Below are 20786 nucleotides of genomic sequence, written 5' to 3' on the forward strand. Positions count from 1 at the left end.
TCTAAAAACCAGCTCCCTGCACAAAGGTAAAAGCAAGGGCTACTGCTGCACCCACTTTTGCGTCTTGCCTCCGCCCACCACTGGCATGCGGCCCTCAAAAGGCTACCTGTAGGGGAATCTGGCCCTTGCAATGAAAAAGGCTCCCCGCCTTTAGCTTAGGGGGTGACACGGCAGTCCACTGTCAATGACCCTAAAAAGAAGAGACCATTGAGGTGTGTGCCCTTCCCGAGCAGCGGGCACATGTGTAGCAGCTAAGAGCCACCAGTCATCAAAAGAGGTCAACAGGTCACAGGGTATGAGTCGTAATCTCAAAAAAGCAGAGGGGGCAAAGATGCCACTCCCCATGGTTCTGAAGAAACAGCCGGTTTCAGTAGGAACGGAGGCAGCTGCCCCGTACAGATCAGTGCCTTGGGCCATCTAGCGCAGGACTCTCTTCACTGACTGGTTTCAGGCGGGGTGGATGGGTGGGGATTCCCAGCCCTGTATAGAGATGCTGCTGGGGAGTGAGCCTGGGGCCTTCTGCATGCAAACCAGGCCCTCCACCACTGAACTAGGGCTTGTCCCCTAAAAACAAAAGTAAGATTCTAGTCCTCATGGTTCTGAGCAGATTTAAATAGGGACATAGGAAGCCACCTGGGGCAGATCCGTCTAGCGCTGTAGCGCCTGTGCAGACTGGGAGCAGTGCCTCTGCAGAGTTCCAGGCCTCCCTAGAAACACCAAGGGTTGTTTTGGATCAAAGACCCGAACCAAGCAAAGCCCGGACTGGGTGGGCTTTTGATCTGACCCAGCTACCGGCCACTCCTGAGGTTGCTGTTCACCTCCATTCCCCCCCCTTCTGCATACACACACTTATTATGTGTACTTTCGTTTCACTTGCATTATTTCGGGATTTTTTATTTTTGCATGCTGGCATTTTCCAGTTCTTTGTTTTTGTTTCCAGTTGCTGAAGGACGGTCGTTTTGGTTTTCTCTCATTCCTCTTTTCAAAAAGAGCTTTTGTCGGCTTCTCTTTTCCCTACCCCGCCTCTTTTCGTAAAAGCATTACATAACAAAGTAACCCCCGTCTGTATCTTTTCCACGCGTGAGTCACGCCGGCACAGCTGGGCTGGGGAATTTTATTTTATTTCCTCCCCTCCTGATCCGCTTTCCAGTCGGCTTCCTTCCACCCCGTCCAAACGCTTCCCCTTATCTTCGATCAAATAACTCCCCCCCCCTTTGCTTTTCCACACATAAAAGCCCTTCACTCCGTCAGCTGTTTCTTCTTCCCCGGAGGCCCCGCCCTTTCCCGCTTGGCCATGCCTCTTCCCGCTTGGCCGCGCCTCAACCTCCACGGACCTGTCGATCATTTAACCACGCCCTCTCCGTTAGGTTAGCTTCGTCTCTTGAGGCTCACCATAGACTTTTAGATTATATAGACTGGACCACTTCGCTAGATTCTTGTTTCAAAAATGGGGGGTCCCTCTTTCTCCCCCCTGGTTGGGGAAGGGAAGTGAGTCTGGAAATCAACGGGGTGGGACGGGGAAATCCAACATTTTAGGATAACTGTGGTTATGTTTCCCGCACTCAAAAAACCCCCAAAAGATAACAGCAGAAAAGCCAAGAGGCTTTTGTACTACACTGAACTACACTGCAGGGGTGTTCTAGAAATTATTATTATTATTATTATTTATTAAATTTCTGTCCTGCCCTTCCTCCCAGAAGGAGCCCAGGGCAGCAAACAAGACACAAAACACTAAAAGCATCTTAAACATCTCAAAAATAAAATTTCTTTAAAAATAAAACATCTTAAACACACACACACACACACATATGTTAAAAGGCTTGTTGAAAGAGGAAGGTCTTCAGTAGGTGCCGAAAAGATAATAGAAATGGCGCCAGTCTAATATTTAAGTAAACCTGTGATATGGGGATAATGAACTGTAATTGCACTAATAGGCCTTTTTTTTAGCATTGAAAAACTTTGTTTTTAAAAAATAGGCTGCAGTCCAATACACACTTACCTGGGAGTAAGTCCCATTGAATCCAGTGGCGCTTACTTCTGAGTAGACATGTATTGGCTTGCAGCCTAAGCGTCTCATGCAAAATAAGACCCGAGGGTTATTTCCAACAAAGCCCCGTTTGAAGTAAATCCGCTAAAATCTGTGGCCAGGACTACCTTTGAGTCTATGTATTTCATTGGATCTGCTCTGAATAAGGCATAGTTGGAGACAACCCCTGTTAGGATGAGTTCTTGCTCCATCCAAGCCAGGTCCTATGCGAGGTGTTCAAGGCACAATCCTGTACATGTCTACCCAAAAGTTATAATTTCGAGTGAGGGTGGTCCTGTTAGTTTGAGGCACCTAAAAGGCTAACAAATTTTAAGATGGCATCAGCTTTGTGGACGAGAGTCCACTTCATCAGATGCAAAAACATAAGAAGAGCTGGCTGTCAGATCAGGCCAAAGGAGGCCCACCTAGTCCAGCATTTGGTTCTCACAGTAGCCAGCAAGATGCCCCCAATGGGAATCCTGCAAGCAGGACCTGAGTGCAACAGCGAAGTTGCACTGTGTACAGTTCTGGTCGCCTCATCTCAAAAAGGATATTATAGAGTTGGAAAAGGTTCAGAAGAGGGCAACCAGAATGATCAAGGGGATGGAGCGACTCCCTTACGAGGAAAGGTTGCAGCATTTGGGGCTTTTTAGTTTAGAGAAAAGGCGGGTCAGAGGAGACATGATAGAAGTGTATAAAATTATGCATGGCATTGAGAAAGTGGATAGAGAAAAGTTCTTCTCCCTCTCTCATAATACTAGAACTCGCGGACATTCAAAGAAGCTGAATGTTGGAAGATTCAGGACAGACAAAAGGAAGTACTTCTTTACTCAGCGCATAGTTAAACTATGGAATTTGCTCCCACAAGATGCAGTAATGGCCACCAGCTTGGATGGCTTTAAAAGAAGATTAGACAAATTCATGGAGGATAGGGCTATCAATGGCTACTAGCTGTGATGGCTGTGCTCTGCCACCCTAGTCAGAGGCAGCATGCTTCTGAAAACCAGTTGCCGGAAGCCTCAGGAGGGGAGAGTGTTCTTGCACTCGGGTCCTGCTTGTGGGCTTCCCCCAGGCACCTGGTTGGCCACTGTGAGAACAGGATGCTGGACTAGATGGGCCACTAGCCTGATCCAGCAGGCTCTTCTTATGTTCTTATGTTCTTATGAAGTAGGTGCCAGTTCATGAAAGCTGATGTGGTCATAAAATTGGTTAGTCCTTTAAGATGCCGCAAGTCTCTTTCCTGTGTTTACTTACAGATAAACACAATTGAGTAAGTGCATATAAGGGTTGCAGCCTCAACATTTAAAAAGTAATGCCCCTCAACGGGTCGTGATAACGGGTCGGTTTCAAAGTTGAGTCAACAGAGCATGAGGCTTCTGCATGAAGCGAAGCACTGGATTTGGCCAAGGGAGCAGTTCCAGAGTCTGTTACAACCTGAGGGGGTGTTTTACATGGGCGGTTGGGGGCTGGAACTCCATCCCCAGTCCCAGATCAGACCTGCAATATTTTTAACACTGGCCTACATTGCAGGGTTGTTGTAAGATGATACCTCTTTTGGTCACAGAACTTGTGTCCCCTCCCCAGTGTGCAATGTAGGAGTAACAGCACTGGACAACACTGCAAGTCTGTTGTAAGCGTCTCTCTCTCTCTCACTCACTCGCTCACTCTGATACCCAGCCTGCAGGTTCTTGTAATACTGGACTGCACTGCAGGGGCATTGTAAGCCAACCTGCAATATGGAAACATCGGGCTGCATTTGCACTGGTAGATTTAAAAATTACACGTGTCACCCAAAATAAGACCCAAGTGTTGAAAGTGCATGAGCTTTGCTAATACCATTTGTTTTCTCTGTGCTGATGCCATTTGCTTTGTGGGATCCCTCAGCTTCCAGCTGTCAATTACCTGAGGCACCCAGAGCCGAAGGTTGGCACTGTCTAGCCTCTGCCACCAGCCAGAAGACAGAAGGCCACTGTGAAGTTGCACATCTTGCCTCGCAAGAAGAACATCATGGCTAGAGGGGGACCAACCTGGCCCCATCCTTCAGCCCGAGAGAGCAGCCACGCCATTGCTTGCTTTCCTCCACCCTCCCCATTCAGGGCCACAGGGGCCCTCAGCCAGGGCCTGACCAGGCTGCCCTTTGGCGCCGGTCCTTTTCCATGAGAGATACCTAAACTTTTTTAAGGAAAGGCCAATGTCGAGCTTGTTAAACAGTTGGGAGGCAGCCATTTAAAAAGGTGAATTCCATGTTAGGGATTGTTAGGAAAGGCTGAAAGTACAACTGACAATATAGTAGCGTCATTGTACAAATCTATGGTGCAAGCAACCACATTTGGAATAGTGTGTACAGTTCACTTCAAAAAGGCCATTGTGGAGCTGGAAAAAGTTTCAGAAAACGGAATCGAACTGATCAAGGAGATGGAGCAACTCCTCTATAAGGAAAGACTAGAATGATTTGAGGGGTTTTTTTTAGAAAGAAAGTGACAAGAGTGAAGGGGGGACATGATAGAGGTGCATAAAATTATGCACGGCATGGAGAAAGTGGGTAGAGAAATGTTTTTCCTCCTCTCATAACACTAGAACTCAGGGATGTCCAATGAAGCTGAATGCTGGGAGATTCAGGGCAGACAAAAGGAAGGACTTCTTCACGCAGCGCAGAATTAAATTGTGGAATCGGCTCCCCACAAGAGGCAGTGATGGCCACCAACCTGGATGGATGTAAAAGAGGATTAGACAAATTCATGGAGGAAAAGGCTACCAGCCACGATGTCTGTGTTCCACCTCCACTTGTCTGAGGCAGGCTGCCTCTGAATAACGCCTGTTGCTGGGAATCACAAATGGGGAGAGTTACTGTTGCACTCAGGTCCTGCTCGCAAACTTCACATTGGGGCATCCGGTTGGCAACTGTGAGGACACAAAAGATGGATGACATGGGCCCCCTTTAGCCTCATCCAGCTGCAGAGCTTTTCCTGCATTCTTATGTTTCCTTGCCAATCTACTGGGAAGTCACTCAGAAGCCTACTAGCATATCTGAATCTGCCCAATTCTACGATTATTATTGAAATGGAAACGGACTGCCTTCAAGCCGATCCCGACTTATGGCGACTCTATGAATGGGGTTTTCACGGTAAGCGGTATTCAGAGGGGGTTTCCCATTGCCTTCCTTTGAGGCTGAGAGGCAGTGACTGGCCCAAGGTCACCCAGGGAGCTTCATGGCTGTGTGGGGATTCGAACCCTGGTCTCCCAGGTCGTAGTCCAACACTAACCACTACACCACACTGGCTCTTCTTCTTCTTCTTCTTAAGTTTTTAAGATGTTTTAAAGTGCTTTTAGTGTTTCTGTTTGCCGCCCTGGGCTCCTTCTGGGAGGGCGGGATATAAATTTAATAAATAAACATATATTTTAAAAGCCTCCCAACTGGCCGCACAACGAAGAGTGGTTCGGTCTTTTAATTTTGTGCGTCTATGGCGGCCAGCCTTAGCCACACCCACCGTCATTCCGCCGCTTTCCCCGCCCCTTGACACTGCCAGGCTGGCTAGAGGCCCCGCCCTCCTCCGACCCATGGGCGGCCCGCGGCCAGGCGACGTCTTTTCTGACGCGAGCGCGTCTTCTTCGTCGAGCCAATATAAGCTCCGCCGGGCGGCCGCCACTCCCCTCTCAAGGCTCTGCGCGACTAAGGTTGAGGGATCGTGAAAGCTGCGAGGAGGCCGCCATGTTTAATCGGAAGACAGTGGTGTTGTATTGCGGGGGCGCCCCCAGCATGGCGCCAGCCGCGCCTGTGTCCCCTGGGGCCGGTGGCGGAGGCGGTATTGGAACCAGCAGCAATAGCGCCGCCGCCTCAGCTGTCCCAGTCTTCACCGCCAACCGCCACTCTGAGGCCGCAGGGCTGTTCTCGACGCGGATTGGCGGGCGCCCTTGGGGGCCCAACGGCTTTCCTGAGGGGCCGCGGGCGCTAATTGGCGGGGGGGCGCCTCGCGCGGGGCCCCTGGCGCTGATTGGGCCTTTCGAAGGGTCGCCCCGCGCGCTGGTTGGCTGCCCCCAGTTCGCGGCGGCGCGGCCTTCCGCGCTCGCTTTGCCCGAGGGAGAGATCGACGGCTGCGAGTCGGACGCCGAGGAGGAGGGCTGCGGCGGAGACGCGGCCGCCCTGCCTTCGCCCAGCCCCTCCATGGAGTCGACGCCGTCCTCCTCCCAGGGAGAGGAGCCAGAGTCCGCAGCAGAGGAAGAAGAAGGGGAATCGGGAGGCTCCTCGCCGGGCCACGGAGACGGAGACGACCTGCGCAAAGTGACCCTGGAGCTGGTGAGGCGGTACCTGCGCGAGACCGCCTTGGCTGAGGGAGACGCCAAAGAAGGGCCGGGCGGCGGCAAGAAGCTCCTGCAGGGCCTCATGAGCCGCTTCGGGACCACCCACGGGCAGGAGGCGGCTCTGTCGCCCTGCGCGGCGCAGGCGCTGGAGATCCTCCGGCGGGTCGGAGACGGCATCCTCGACAAGCACCAGATCGCCTTCCAAGGTGGGCGGAGGAGAAGAGGGGGTAGGGGCGCCTGCACGTGGGTGGAGGGAGAAGGAATGGGGAGGGGCGCGCTAAGGACGAACGGACGGAGCAAATGGGTGTGTGTGTATGTGTATCTATATAATTTATTTGGTCAGGGTTGTTATAATCCGCCCTGAAAGGAGCCCAAGGCGGCTTACAGTGGTGGTGATGATGGGAGAGGAGGGAAGGGAGAGGCGCCTGCCTATGGAATGGGCAAGCGGAAGTGGGTGGAGGGAGCGACGTGACTCTACTCACTGCGTCAAAGTTTATAATAATCTTTCCCGAAAGGATGGTAGAGGTGGTTTACAGCGATTATGATTGGGGGAGGGCAGAAGAGGAAGAAGGCGGATGAGGGAAGGGAAAGAAAGGGCGTTTGTAATGGAGGGGAGAAAGCAAATTGAGGGAGGAAGGAGAAAGGGGTAGTGGGGTGCTTAAATGAGTGCGGGGGTGTTATTTCTTTGTTGCTTCCAGGTTATAGTAGCCCAGGGTGGCTTACACACTGGTCTCCAACCTTGGGTCCCTAGATGCTGTTGAACTGCAGCTCCCATCATCCTTGACCATTGGCTAAATTGGCTGGGACTGATGGGAGTTGTAGTCCAACATCATCTGAGGGACTCAAAAGTTGAAGAACAATAGCTTACCGCGATTATGATGATTGGGGGGTTGGAAAAAGCAAAGTTGGGGAGGGGGTGGGAGTAATGTGAAAGCGGAAAGTGGGAGGAGAAGGAAGGGAGGGTTAGCCTGACTGAGGGGGGTGGAAATGTGAAGGGGGAAGAAGGCAGTGAGGTGGGTGGGGGAGGGTTGGATGAGGAATGAAGGGAGAGCTCTCTGGATTAGATTACTATTGTTGTTGGTTATTAAATATTATTGCTTATTGCCGTTTTAAATGTTTCCAGGCCAGCATTAAGGATAGAATCTCTCCCTCCCCAAAGCAGATCCCACAGTAAAATGCAAAACGACACAAGCAAAGTTATCTAAATGCTAATAGCCACCAGCAATAACAAAAGTTGTTATCTGGGAAGGAGGGAGCGGTTTATTTTATTTATAGAAATATTGTTAGATTGCTTATTACATATAAGGGCAAACAACAAAATTTACAGAAGAGATAAATACCATTAAAAACAAAACAGCATAATCATAAAAGTGAATGGCTCTTCTTAAAAGTATAAAGCACTGAATAGACCTCACAAAATAAAAAATGGTCTTCCAGAAACTGAATAGTGAGGGTCCCTGCTGGATCTCTGCTGCAAGGGGATTTCCACAGCATGGGGCTGACCCAACTTCTACTTGAAGCCAGTTGGGGTTCTGAAACACTAACCACACTAGGACCTTTTATAGTCAGTGATGCAGTTTAGATAGCTGCCCATCAATATTTCCTGGATGTCTTAGAAAGAAAACAGTATTAAAATAAAATTATTTTAATTAAACATGCAGGAATTGTCAATTGTCTTCCTTGTGGCGGGGATGAGAAAGAAAGATGAGGGCTTTCTTGGAGGAAAGAGTGAAAAGTAATAACTGATGGGAGGCTTGAGTCATGAAGGTGGGGTGGAAAGGAGGGAAGGGTACCGAAGGTATCCCATTGACTGGCACTTTATTTTGCATTTGTATTAAAACATTTTAGGTGACTTACAAAAGAAGAGTTGTATCCAATGATATTCCTACTCAGAGTAGACTCTTTGGAATTAGTGAACATGATGAATTTAGGTCCATTACTTTCACTGGGTCTGCTCTTGAGTAAGATAATGCAAGGTTAATCTTTTTTAACCTTCAAAAATACCAGGAGGAAGTGTAGCAGGTACTGAAGTGAAAAGAGACTAGGAAGGGGAGTTACTCCTCAAGGGTGAGTGGAAGTGAAAGGAGGGAGTGTCTGTGGGGGTAGTGAAGGGATTTAAGTGGGAAGGTAGGGGAGGGGGCATGTAGGGGAAATGACTGTGTGAGGGGGTGCTTGATTTGTGTGGGTGAGGAGTCGGGAGAGTGATACATGACGGACACAGCCATAGAGTGTTGCCTGAGGGGGGAATGGAAGGAAGCAAGGTGTAAAGGGGTACCTGGGAGAACAGGGGTGGGGGTGGGAAGGAGCTAAACATAGCAGGGTGTCTTAGGATGGGAAGGTGGCAAAGAGGGATAGAAATGTGAAGGGAATGGGTTGGCTGGCTCTCTGTAACAGGAAGGGCAAGTAAATGGAGTAGTAAAGGGGGGGCTACTGTTGAAAATAATTGGAAGGCTGTCCAATTTAAGAGAGATTAAGCATACTAGGGGGGATGTTGAAGGGATAGTTCCTGATGCTGCATTTGTCCCCAGACTGGAAGGCTACACATTTTAGACAAGTTGATTGACTTGAGTTCTATGCAGTTCTGGCCTGGATTTCCAGCTTCTGAACCCACCCTGGTAAACCAGGGGTGTATGTGGTGGGCCAGCCTGTCCTCCTGCTGCCCTATTTTGCTACAAGGAGTCATTGTGAAAGCACCAAGCCCAGCAAAAACGAAACTGAACTTCATTCTCTTGAAAATGGGGGAAGGTGAAACGCTTGCATGCAGAAAAAGATAATCTGGTTATAGATTAGCTTTAACTCTTGCTCACATCCTGCTCTGCTTAGCAAGTGAAGAATAATTCATTGTAAACATGGTGATAAAAGATTAGCTGGCTACTAACTTCCTTCTGAGTTGCTATGGAGCAGAATTTGCTGTTTGCCTTTGGGTCTTGACATTCTCTTTGGATGTAATTTTAATATAATGTTAGGGTATTAACTGTTTAGAGTTGTAAAGTAGCCTTAAAATAACCTTCAGTAATTTGAACACTTCTAGAGCGTAAACTGTGAGCCTCCATGGTTTGCTCCCTCCAGGTTGATGTTCTCTGGTAATGGGCAGATGGTTGTCCCCTCCCTGTTGCCCTTGTGGCTGAGCTTCTCAGGCCTCTGTTAACAGGATGGGCAAGAAAAGCTGTTGAAATTTGACAGTAGCCATTGGAGAGATGTTGTGTAGAACATTCCTTAGTTAGGAAAGTATACAGAAGATGCAGTGACACAGACTTCCCACAGGGGTATTGGGTTTTTTCCCCTGTTAGGAAGGATTAGGGCTTTGCTCACTCATCCAGTTCCATAAGAACAAATTTCATCAGATTATATTTGCTGGTTGGCTTTAAGCCTTCTGAATAATTGCCTCTCCATAAAGAGGCTTCTTTGGGGCAACTCCCAAATGTGGAACTTTGCTGTTCCTGAATCACAGAGATGAACTAGCTTGAGTACCTTCCTGTTTACTTCTCAATTTCAGCTGCCCTGAGTTTCTTTAAGTAGAAGTAATAGCTAATAGTTGAGGTCTGCTTAACACTAAGAACAAAATTATTTTAACACTGTCCTGATTCATGTCTTGAACACTAGTCCAAAGAAAGCTGACTATTAAATAGTAGAAGCAAAGCTGTGCCAGTTGCTAGAGTTGGTCTAGGCTGCAGGTGTCAATAGCTGTATGTAGGAGCTGTCTTAAGTTTTCTGAGTGTTGTGGAACTCTGGCTGAAGCCTCCCACACCTGCCACCTGGGACAGCACTGTCATTCCCTCCCTGCCTGTGGTGGGGGCAGCTCATGCTGATAAGGTTCTCACTTTGAACAGCACTGAGCAACTTTATCCCATCAGCATTCCAGCTGCTCAGGCTCTCAGCCTGAGCGGTAAACATCCAATGGCACATCTGACCAACTACTACGACTTCCATACTTTCCAAAAACAAACAGCAAACCAGTAGGGAGGGGGTGGGGAGGAGAAAGAAATAAAAATAAACGACTGTATTTGTAAGATAACTTTATTAGTAGTAATTGTGGCTGTTAAAACTTGCTACCCACTGAAAGGCAGAATTTCCCTTCCAGCCTCCATTCTGTATGGAGGAGAGGTTGGTGGTTTGGTTCACAAATGTTTAAAATAGACATAGTATATTTCTCTTCTGTAGTCTTACCTTCCTTGTGAGCTTGTTTAATGCTTACTCTCTTTTCTTATTTCAGGAATGCTTAGGAAGATGGAAATCAAGAAAGAGGATGACCTGAAGACTGTGTCAGAAGTTGCAACGCATGTTTTCAGCGATGGCGTAACAAACTGGGGGCGTATTGTGACTCTCATCTCTTTTGGTGCCTTTGTTGCCAAACATCTGAAGAGCATAAACCAGGAGAATGGCATTAACACGTTGGCAGAGATCATCACTGATGTGCTGGTGACAGACAAACGAGAATGGCTGCTCACCCATAATGCCTGGGTAAGTGAGTCACAGTGGGACTTGATGGTGGATGCTGTTGGGCCACCCCTTTGTCTTGTAACTCTTCCCAGATGGATTTCCAACTTGGAGACATACCTGCCAGGAGCTGATCATCCAGGAGCTAAAGTCATGCTTCACCATAGATTTCAGGGCTGCCTTGCCATGTCACTCGCCATCTTTTGTGTGAATGAATGTCTGTGTCTTGAAATGTGGTGTGAAAGAGCTATGCTACAATTGATTTCCCACATAGGGAACTCAACTGTGCACATAGTCACTGAAGATAGGGAGGGCATTGGTCTCCAGTATTATAGCTATTTCTCCCTACCAGCTTGTTGGTATGCAAAATATCTCCAGTGCTAGATGTTGAACTTTGCTTGGTACATTGCTTATCTTCATATGGCAGACAACTGCTTTCTTGCTGTGAATTCTCTTAAGCCGTCAGGGACACTTGGCTGCAAGTGCTTACAAGCAATTAACAATTCAATTTTTTCTTCTAGGAGGGATTTGTTAAGTTCTTCCATGTAGAGGACATAGAAGGCAGCATCAGAAACGTTCTGATGGCTTTTGCAGGCTTTGCTGGACTGGGAGCAAGTTTGGCTTACATGATCCGGTGAGTCAAGGAGCGCTCCCAGTGAGGAGCTCGCTTGGACTGTTCTGTTCTACTGTGACTAGAAAACTGAGCTGTTCTTTGAAAGTTGACGGGAGAACAAACACCTGGAAATCCCATGGAAGGTTTGGTATTGAACAGGCAATTATAGAAGGTCACCAAGAAGGATGTCTTACAAATGGGAGTAGCTCTTTCAAGTGAAGAAATGTGCCCTCGGCTTCCTCAAGAAGCTACATGATGCAAAGCTTAAGAGGACTGAAGCCCAGCAGAGCACAGTCTTGGGCTTGGACTACTAACCCACAGCCACATTGGGCTTAGTATAAGAACTGTTGGATGTGCTAGGTAGCATTCTGTTTGCACGGAGCTGTGATCGTAGGCCAAATGGTGTCTATAAACTACCATCTTCAGAGTTGTGTTAGGGATGAAGTGCAAGATGCTTTGTGCAGTGAGCAAAATTCAGGACCTTCAGGTGAACACTGCAAATGCCTTAATCTGTTGGCTGGCACAGGTTGTGTCTGCTGTGGAGAGAAAAGGCCTGATGGCCTCCAAAATCTGACCATCTCATTGTATAAAGGGCTGACTCTGTTCTGTGTACTCCCTTCAGTTTTTGTTTCCTGTCCTGTTCTCCTGTCCTCCCCTTGGATGCATACACTGCCATCGCTCCAAAGATCACATTGCAGCTACACAAGACACGGAGCGCATTGTGTAAATACGTATAAAGCCTCATGGGGAAGTCAGCTGAAATTATGTACATATGTGTCTGAAACTGTACAAAGTGTACCCATTCTGTCAGGTGACTTCACTCTAGCTACAGTTGAGAGCCTTTCTTTTTTTAAAAGAATGCTTTTCTTTTTGGGTAGGAAGGGGAGGCATTTTGAATTTTCAGTTTTTTTACCTACATTCTTTTGGCTCTTGCTTTCTTTAAAGTCATTTTTTTAAGCTAAACTTGCAAATGAATGCCATACTTGTCTCTAAAAATGACTCCATTGAGTTAGCAGTGTAAGACATTATGGCATAAGCACGAAATAAATCTGAATCTTTAAGAGTCTGAGACAGGCTTCTAGGCATAGGTTTCCTGACACTCTTATTAGGCAGAAGGCTTCAGTATAGGAGCAAGAGTTTTAAGTTGTGTTGCAGTTGGACTAGATTGCACTTAGTCTTCGCTGTACTGTTAGCTTTGTTTAGACCAGATTGTGACAGATGTGAAAATCTGAAACAAAGCATAGACTCAACACGGTGCTATGGTCAGACTTGCTTGTTTACAAAATTGTCTAATAAAACAATTCACACATGGTGGTTGTGTGTGCCTTCTGTTAAGGCATGTTGTTGGACTGCCTTCAAGTCGATCCCGACTTATGGCGACCCTATGAATAGGGTTTTTCATGGTAAGCAGTATTCATAGGGGGTCTCCCATTGCCTCCCTATGAGGGCTGGTCCTCCCCAGCTGGCTAGGGCCTTCTCAGCTTGCCACAGCTGCACAAGCCAGCCCCTTCCTTGTCCACACTACCAGCTGGGGGGCAACTGAACTCCTTGGGACTACGCAGCTTGCCCATGGCTGCACAGGTGGCAGGGCACATAACCCCTGAGCCACTCACTGTGAGGTGATCTTTAGCTGGCCCTTGACACCCAGGAGACACAAGCGGGGATTTGAACTCACAGACTCTGGACTCCCAGCCAGGCTCTCCTCCCCACTGTGCTAGAAACATGAAATAATTGCAGCTATGTTTGTATACATTCTGTGTTTGCTATGGCCAAGCATATTGGCAGGCCAGTCTAGCCCAGAGTGCAGTTCCCTTCTCCTGCCCCTCTTTACTTGCTATCACTCAGACTTGCAGATAGCTATGGAAGGAAGCCCCAGACTGGATCCTGGAGTTCGCGCATGGGCTGCTGTTTGTCTCCGGTGTTAAGCAGTCTCCTCCTCAAGGTTGTTCTTTTACAGCAGAAGTACGAAACCATGTTCTTTGTACTCTCAAACCAGCATCTTTAAAACCCTTGTTATGTGCCTGTGGGTACACTCTGGCATTATGCAAAACTTTGCCCTGGAAATATGCAAATCTGTACTTGCAAAGTTCTGTTTCTTGGTAATGGTGCAGTGTGTTTGCCAAAAGTGCCAGCTTCCTGGTTAGCCTAAGCTAGGCAACCTTTAAAGTATCCTATTTCACATAACAGGTATGTGAAAAGTGAGGAAGGTTTTTTACACCCTGAGTGTTTCGTTGGTCTGTGTTCCCTTGCTAAATTGCACTTGGCAAAAGCTGAGAAGAGCAGATTCCTTTTGCACAGTTTAAAGAGAATTGTGAGGGAAATCTGGCATTTCATGGTTCTAAGGCAGGAGTGGGGAACCTGTGGCCTTCTAGATGTGGCTGGATTACAACTCCCCCCATCCCTGACCGTCGGCTGTGCTGGCTGGGATATACAGGAATTGTACTCCAGTGACATCTGGAGAACCACAGCTCCTTCATGCCTGTTCTAAGGGCACAGGCCTCTCTGTGGTCTAGGCCAGGAGTGGGGAACTCCAACTCTTCCCATCATCCCTTACCATTGGCAATGGTGGCTGAGGCTGGTTGTAGTTGGAAGTTCCAGCAGGATCTAGAGGGCCACAGATTCCCCATCCATTAATCTAGGCATATCCTAATACCATAAGAATAGGACAGGATCAGAAGCACCCCTATTCTCAGTAGAATTCCTCTTCCTTAGAAAATAGCTTGCTCTGTAGTAACCAGAGCAGAACTCTTGGCTCAGCTAAACTCCTTGCTTTGCCTTTTTTGTGAGAAGCGCAGACATACCTGCCCCCAAATCCATCCATATTATTTTTGTTTCAAGCATCTTCAATCAACCAGCAGTAAATTCTTATTCATCTCACAAACTCTGTAGCAGTAAACAGGCTTACCAGATATAAGTCTGATACTGCTGGGTAATCCTGTGACCTAACAGGGTTTGCCTTTGAGGTTTCTGCTAGCTTGGAACCATTCACATGTCAAAGGTGCAAAGATTTCCCCTTAGGCAATTCACAGCTGCTAGTAGTGTCTTTGCCAGAAGATAGCAGACCCCACCCCCCAAAAAATCACTTGCCTGCCATGGAGGGATAACATCAAGATCTTTAGCTTGTAATTGGTGGGTGGATGTGCCGTTTCCATGGTACTAGACTTGGGCCATAAATACACAACTGAATTGGTCATCTAATGCAGCCTGATAGTCTATGCCACCTGCATAAGGAGTTGTCATGTTGCTGGACTACACAACAGTCTGCCAACTATGAAGGCGCCCACCCAGTCCATAGTGTTAAAGTTGGAAGAGATCCATAAACAGCCTCGTGAAAATTCTGCATTGAAACCTTGGAGATCAAAGCAGTTTGGTTTTATTGTTGGTATGTAATCCTCAGTATTTAACGTAATTGAGTTCATTTACTTCTTAAACTGTAATTTTTCCACATTAACTTTGTCATAAAGGGGAGGGTTTGCTCTTCATAATTTTACATGTTAAAGGCTAAAAAGAAGAACTTATGTTTTGCATTAGTGGCTGTGAGTGCTTTGCCAGGGAATTCCCACAGTCTCTCCCCCCATCCATGTGCTGCCTAACCTTAAATACTTGATGCTGTCACCTAGTAACATGAATTATTTTCCCAGTCTTGATCAAGACTAGTTAATGGGTGTTTTTTGTACCTCTTTCCAAAACTAGGTCTTTCAAGCCTGAGCAAATGTTTTTCGGTCTTTCATTACACAGATGGCTGTTTTGGAAATCAGGTTGGGTGTGGTGCTGTAACTCACTGACTATTCTTCAAAGCAAAATGGAAGATCATTTTAAAAAGGGCCCACAAACAGGGTGATATTCATGGGAAGGGAAGCAAAAATGGTCTCCACAGTCCTTATCTTTTACCTAGCTGTATTCTTCCCCCTCAGTTTAGTCTTTGCCAAACTGAAAACCAGTTTTGACTGCTAGAATTCACTTCAGCATTGGCTGAATGGTTCACATCAATAATGACAAGATCTGCCTTCTCTGCTATTGACATATTTACATATCAACTCTGCTGTGTGGAGTAGACCCAGCCCAGGAGTAGCTGATAGGATTGGGTGTGGGGAATCAGGGATAGGAGTGCAGTCTTTTCTTCCAGTTCCTCTTAGTTCCAGTGCTTGCTTCCCCCCCACTGCCATAGCTCTCATCTTCTAAAGTATCTCCCTGTAACTATGAGGACTAGATGCTTACTCAAAGGTGGGGTTCTTAGAAGTCCAGAGATTGAATGGTACATCAGAAGCTAAATGCTTTACTTAGACTAAAGAAAGGAGTCTGTGCCTTATCTCGGGAAGGTGAAGAGTGATTTGACTCTTGTGCAGAACCTGAAACTGAATGCAACACTTCTGCTACTACATTGTGGGTTACTTTTGCTGTAATACTTCAGTTGTGCCTAGCAGTTACCTTGATAAAGGGGTGTGTGTGTGTGTGCGCGCATAAAATCATCCATCCTTGTTACCTGTTGGCACCGGGGTGTTAAATAAGGGAGGCCTACAGGTTTGCAAGCATTGGGAGGAGGGGGCTAATTTTTTCCCTGCCTTTGAGTCCAAAAACACACCCTAAGCAGGCACCTTAAAATGCCCACCTGCCATTTCTTGGGTTTATCCAACCCAGTGGTGACTGTGAGAATAAGGATCTGAGGTAGAGATGATGGTTGGCATGGTCCCAAAGCAAGCGTGTGTGCATATAATATGCTAATATAAACGTTTGGCCCAGAAAAACATAGGATTGCAAAATTTTATCTTGCTCTTTTATGCAATTGATTTTTGCTCGTGCTCACCTGAGTCCACAGAGGGAGAGAGTTCTGCAGGGCACTAAAGCTCATCCCACTGACAATCTTACTCAGCAACACTTCAGCCTTCTCGCATTTCACCAAGCTGGTCCTATAATTTCACCTATATCTTTGTAGCTGAAATGAAAAGGCTGAAATGCTCTTCTGAATTCTGTGGTGAATTCTGCATTCTGTGGGAACTGTGACCCATCCACAGCTGCCTTTTGCAAATGGATTGCATAGGCTTGCTTTGGTTTGTTTGCAAACAACTGAGCAGATGGCTGTCAGCATTCTCTAAAATGTTGGCTAAAGGCTCAAGGAAAGCACCCCAAACAGAGCTGCCCTTGCATTTCCTTGCTTAGGGATTTCTGCAGAGTCTATCGCTCCTTGTCTAGGTTCCCTTTCTTGGGATTTCTTCTGTTTCTGTCTCCTTTGTCTGGGATCTCGTTGATTCATAAAGGGATCCAGCCCTTTCCATGGAGCCTAACTTAATGCAGCTGCTTTTAGCTCTCTCTGGCAAAAGCAAAAATAAAGCCATCCCAATGTTAATGCCATTCCTCTCTGGTGAAGTCATCGCTGTGGCTTTTCCTGTAATAAGAGGCCTTGCAAATAAATAAATGAAAAGGGAAGCTTTTATCCAGGCAAGCGGAGATGCAGCAAGTCCTTCAGGGGCCTGCTGGTGGGGCAAAGAGCATCCTCATTAGTGTGCTTTGTCCCTCGTAATGGTCATGCATGCCCCTTGATTTTCCTCTTAATTGTACTAAATTGGAAAGTTCCACCAGTGCACTCCCCATCATTTTTACCCAAACCTTCAGCAACGGTGGCACCTTTTGTGACAGAATTTCACCGGAGGCCCCACTTCATTCTTATTCCTAAAAAGGTGTGCTTGTAGCATGTAAGAATTTAAAGCTTGGGCTGGCTAGCCTGTGACCTTCTAGATGCTTTGCGGCTACAGCTGCTGTTATCCTTGACTGTTGGCCATCTACTGTCTGGAGAGTGATAGGAATTGAGAGTTAAACAATATCTGAAGGGCCACAAGTTAGCCCTCCCCCTTGCCCGATCTAGTCCTGCATCCTGCTTCCCATAGTGGCCAACCAGATACCAGTAAGATCAGAACGGCCACAAGTTCTCCACCACCCACCCAGTGAGGGAACCTCAGATGTGCAGGGTGAACTGGTTCATCAGTTAACGACAGTTCAAGCAAACAGATTTATTTTCTAGTTAACCTTCTATTGCTTATTGTTGAAAGGCCCTCACGGCAGTGTTCAAGGATCTCACCCACCACACTTTATCGTCGGAACCGCCCCAAGAGATAAAATCAACAGAGAGGCCTTGGGCAGCTTAAAAAGTTAACACATTTATTATGGGAGGGCTGGGGAATTTTTTCAGGCTGAAGGCTGAGTTTCCTTCCCTGCAACCTTCTGAGGGCTGCATGCCATTGGTGGGTGGAGCCAGAGGCAAAAGCAGGCAGAGCAATGAATATAAATTTGTACAGTGTGCTGCTCGCTCGCTCTCAGGTGAGCAGGAGACATTATTGGAGGTCAAGGGCATATTCCTGTCAGGCCAGTGAGGAGTGTGGCCTTGAGAGACTTCCAAGGGCCAAATAGAGAGGCCTGGGGGGGCGCATTTGGCTCTTGGGCTTGAGGGTCTCCACCTTGTATTACGACATAAGCTTTCAGGGGCTAGAATCTACCTCATCAGATGCATGAAGGGCTTAATCCTATGGTGTTTAGGTTAGGCTGAGAGTGACAGGCCTAGTGGCTAGGAGGTGACTGGAGGTAAGAAGTGCCAATCAAACTGCATTGGGGCTGCACCCTCTCAGCTTTGTCCTGTGCCCTATTCAAGATGGCGGAAGGGTAAAAAGGAGTCTGCTTATCCCCAGGCCAGCCGCCCTTGTTTCCTGGGACGTGGGTAGCAACCACTGAATTGGTGCAACCGCTGTCCGGGGCACTGAGGAAAAGGCTATGAATGAGGCCATAAGTGTCTTGCTAAAGGCAGACAACAAGAGACTGCATTCCGCTAACATGAACTCACTCTTGGGTGCTGGCCAGGTCTGGAAAGAGAACAGCTCTCCTTTTTTAAAAAAAACCCAAAACTCTTTCTGAGTATAATTGGTGGTCTGAGTTGCTGGGGTTTTTAAAGAAGAATCCTAGCCGTTTTCCTTCTTTCCTGGGGTCTGTGGTGGACCTGCCTCTTACGTTCCTTGCTTGTTTGATGACAAAGCAGCTGTTGCATTAAAAAAGAAAGATTCACATGGAGGGCTCTTCCCCCCCACTTGTGTGCATGTACTGTCCAGATGGTGTGAATTGTCTTCCCTTGATACAGCTAATATTTCTTTGTTTCAATTTCTTAACATTTGTCTCCTGCCTTTCTTCTGTCATAGAACCCAAGGCGCCGTACATATGATTCCCAGGCAGTCAGGATCTGACCAGACCTAGGGCCTATCTGTGAAGTAGCTTTCATCAGCCCTTGCTCCATTAGGACCTGTGAATCTGCTGTTGCTGCTATTATTATTATTGTTGCATTGCTTTTCACACAGAGGAGATTGTCTTAAAGCCTTACAACATAAGACGTTAAAACTGTGTAAAGCAGTAATAGAACACAATACCTAAACATGCTCATCCAAGAATATTTCTAGAGAGCTCCTGCCATGAGAAATGGCACTTGTCTGGGTAGACCATTCAGCCGACTCACATGTAGCCCTCCACATGCGATTGGATTTCACTAGCACGGCTAATGGTCAGGAAAGTTGGGTCCTGTAGTCCAGCAACTTCTGGTGGAAGGCCACAGGTTCCTCATCCCTGTGCTATATTAAGAGCTAGAGGGCTATGAGTTTGGGTTCCAATCCTTGCTAGGCTCTGGCCCCTTGCTACGTGACTTCAGCAGTCTGTTAACCCTTAGGCTAACCTACCTTGTAAGAGCATTGCCAGGATAAAACCGCACATATGGTATCCTCAGCATGTTGGAGAACAGGTCCAGCATCAATGTGAAAAGTAAGTATTATTGGTACCTTCTGAGGTCTTTCCCAGTTAAGGGTCCTATAAACTAAATGCTTGTAGAAAGAACTTGAAGCTGCCATAAGGCTGGCAGTTGCTTACGGTGGGTGGTGTAGCCCATGTTAGTCCTACACAGAGGAGACCCATAGAGTTTAATCAACATGACTAATTTAGGTCCATTAATTTCAATGGGTCTGTTCTGAGTAGGACCTAGTTTGATACCATCCCATCTCTGAGAACAGAAGGGGAAAATAAAGAGTATTCAGAGCTGCTTCAAATAAACAAGGCGCTTTGTGGACACCTGAAATACTAAAGCATGGATTATGGCATAAGCTTAAAATGAAGTGGCTGTTTGTCCAAACATGACCTCTTCTGAAGAGCCAAACTCCCACTTAGCACACTCCTGTCCTCCAAAATATATCCATGCAAAACAGCCAGGGCCTGGATTAGAGTCTCTTCTTTTGTGTGCATTCCTGATTTGTGCTCATGACGCTATTGGGGCAGTCATAAGCGATCCCACTTTCAATACTCTTTGCCGTGCAAAAGTTTTGGGGCAATCATACTGCTTCAGTCCATATCCTTGAACTTGCTGTTGAAATCCTGTTACTTTTTGTATCAAAAGTTCAGGGTGGCGGGTTGTCTTCGTTTTTCTTTTTTGCACTATTATTAATTTATATGCTGCTTACATGCCAAAAATGGCTTCTAAGAGGTTTAAAAGTATAAAATCAATTATAAAAATCAACCCATAATTAAGGTATGCAATACAAATACGCAGTAAAACAATTCCATCAAAACATTAAAAACATCCATAATGAAAGTATACAATGAAACAACTGTTAATATTTAAAACATTCAACAAAGCAAGTAGTGGCCACTCTGGGCAGTGATAATGTGGTGGTGAGGAGCAAGCATCACAGAACAGCTAACAACACAGAATAAATTTACCACTAATGCAGTGTTAATTGTGTGCAAGATTGTTTCAGAATTCACCTGCAATAAAATACCAGTGCTGGTGGAAAGGCTGAGCTGCTATTTTTTTAAGTATCTTTTCCTATGGTTTGAATTAGTAAAAATCCCAGCGTTTTTTTACCCTCCTGAGAGCCAAGTGGATTCGCCACTATTGAGCACCAAAGTCTTTGCTGAACCAGCAGACTTTTGCTATAAAGCCTCGTTGAGACTGGAAAACATACGATTAGGTCACAGGGGCTAGAAAGAAGGTTATCCGAGTGCTTTGTCCTCTACAATTGTCTACTGCGGTGAAATCTCATGTTCTATGGCTGAGTTGCAAACCTCAATTACCCTGGAAAGATCTGAAAAGGATGACTAAGGTGACCTAGGAGACAGAGTCGTTTATCCCGAACAATGAATGAAGACTCTTGGATTATTATGAATTTGAAAGATTGTCCAAACACGGGATTGGGGTAAAGGTGGAGTTACTAGGTTGTTTCCAGTGTTAGTCCTACTCAGAGCAGACCCATTGAAGTTAATGGACATGACTAGCTTAGGTTTATCAATTTCAGTGGGCCTACTCTGAGTAGAACCTAGATGAATGCAACCCACAGTGTAATACTAAGGGTTCAGGATGAAACATTTTGACATGTGTCTGTGTGTGAATATAGT

At 46.7% G+C, this 20786-nt stretch overlaps 1 protein-coding gene across 1 annotated transcript; it reads left to right on the plus strand.

The window, feature by feature from the left end:
• Positions 1-5653: 5653 nt before the first annotated feature.
• MCL1 (MCL1 apoptosis regulator, BCL2 family member) lies at positions 5654-11495 on the plus strand. The gene is made up of 3 exons (XM_061606264.1): positions 5654-6531; positions 10539-10786; positions 11284-11495. Exons 1-3 carry the CDS (start codon positions 5736-5738, stop codon positions 11398-11400), a joined length of 1161 nt encoding a protein of 386 aa, XP_061462248.1. The 5' UTR covers positions 5654-5735; the 3' UTR covers positions 11401-11495.
• Positions 11496-20786: the final 9291 nt, after the last annotated feature.

Source organism: Rhineura floridana, chromosome 22 (genome assembly GCF_030035675.1).
Source record: "Rhineura floridana isolate rRhiFlo1 chromosome 22, rRhiFlo1.hap2, whole genome shotgun sequence".
Taxonomy (NCBI): Eukaryota; Metazoa; Chordata; class Lepidosauria; order Squamata; family Rhineuridae; genus Rhineura; species Rhineura floridana.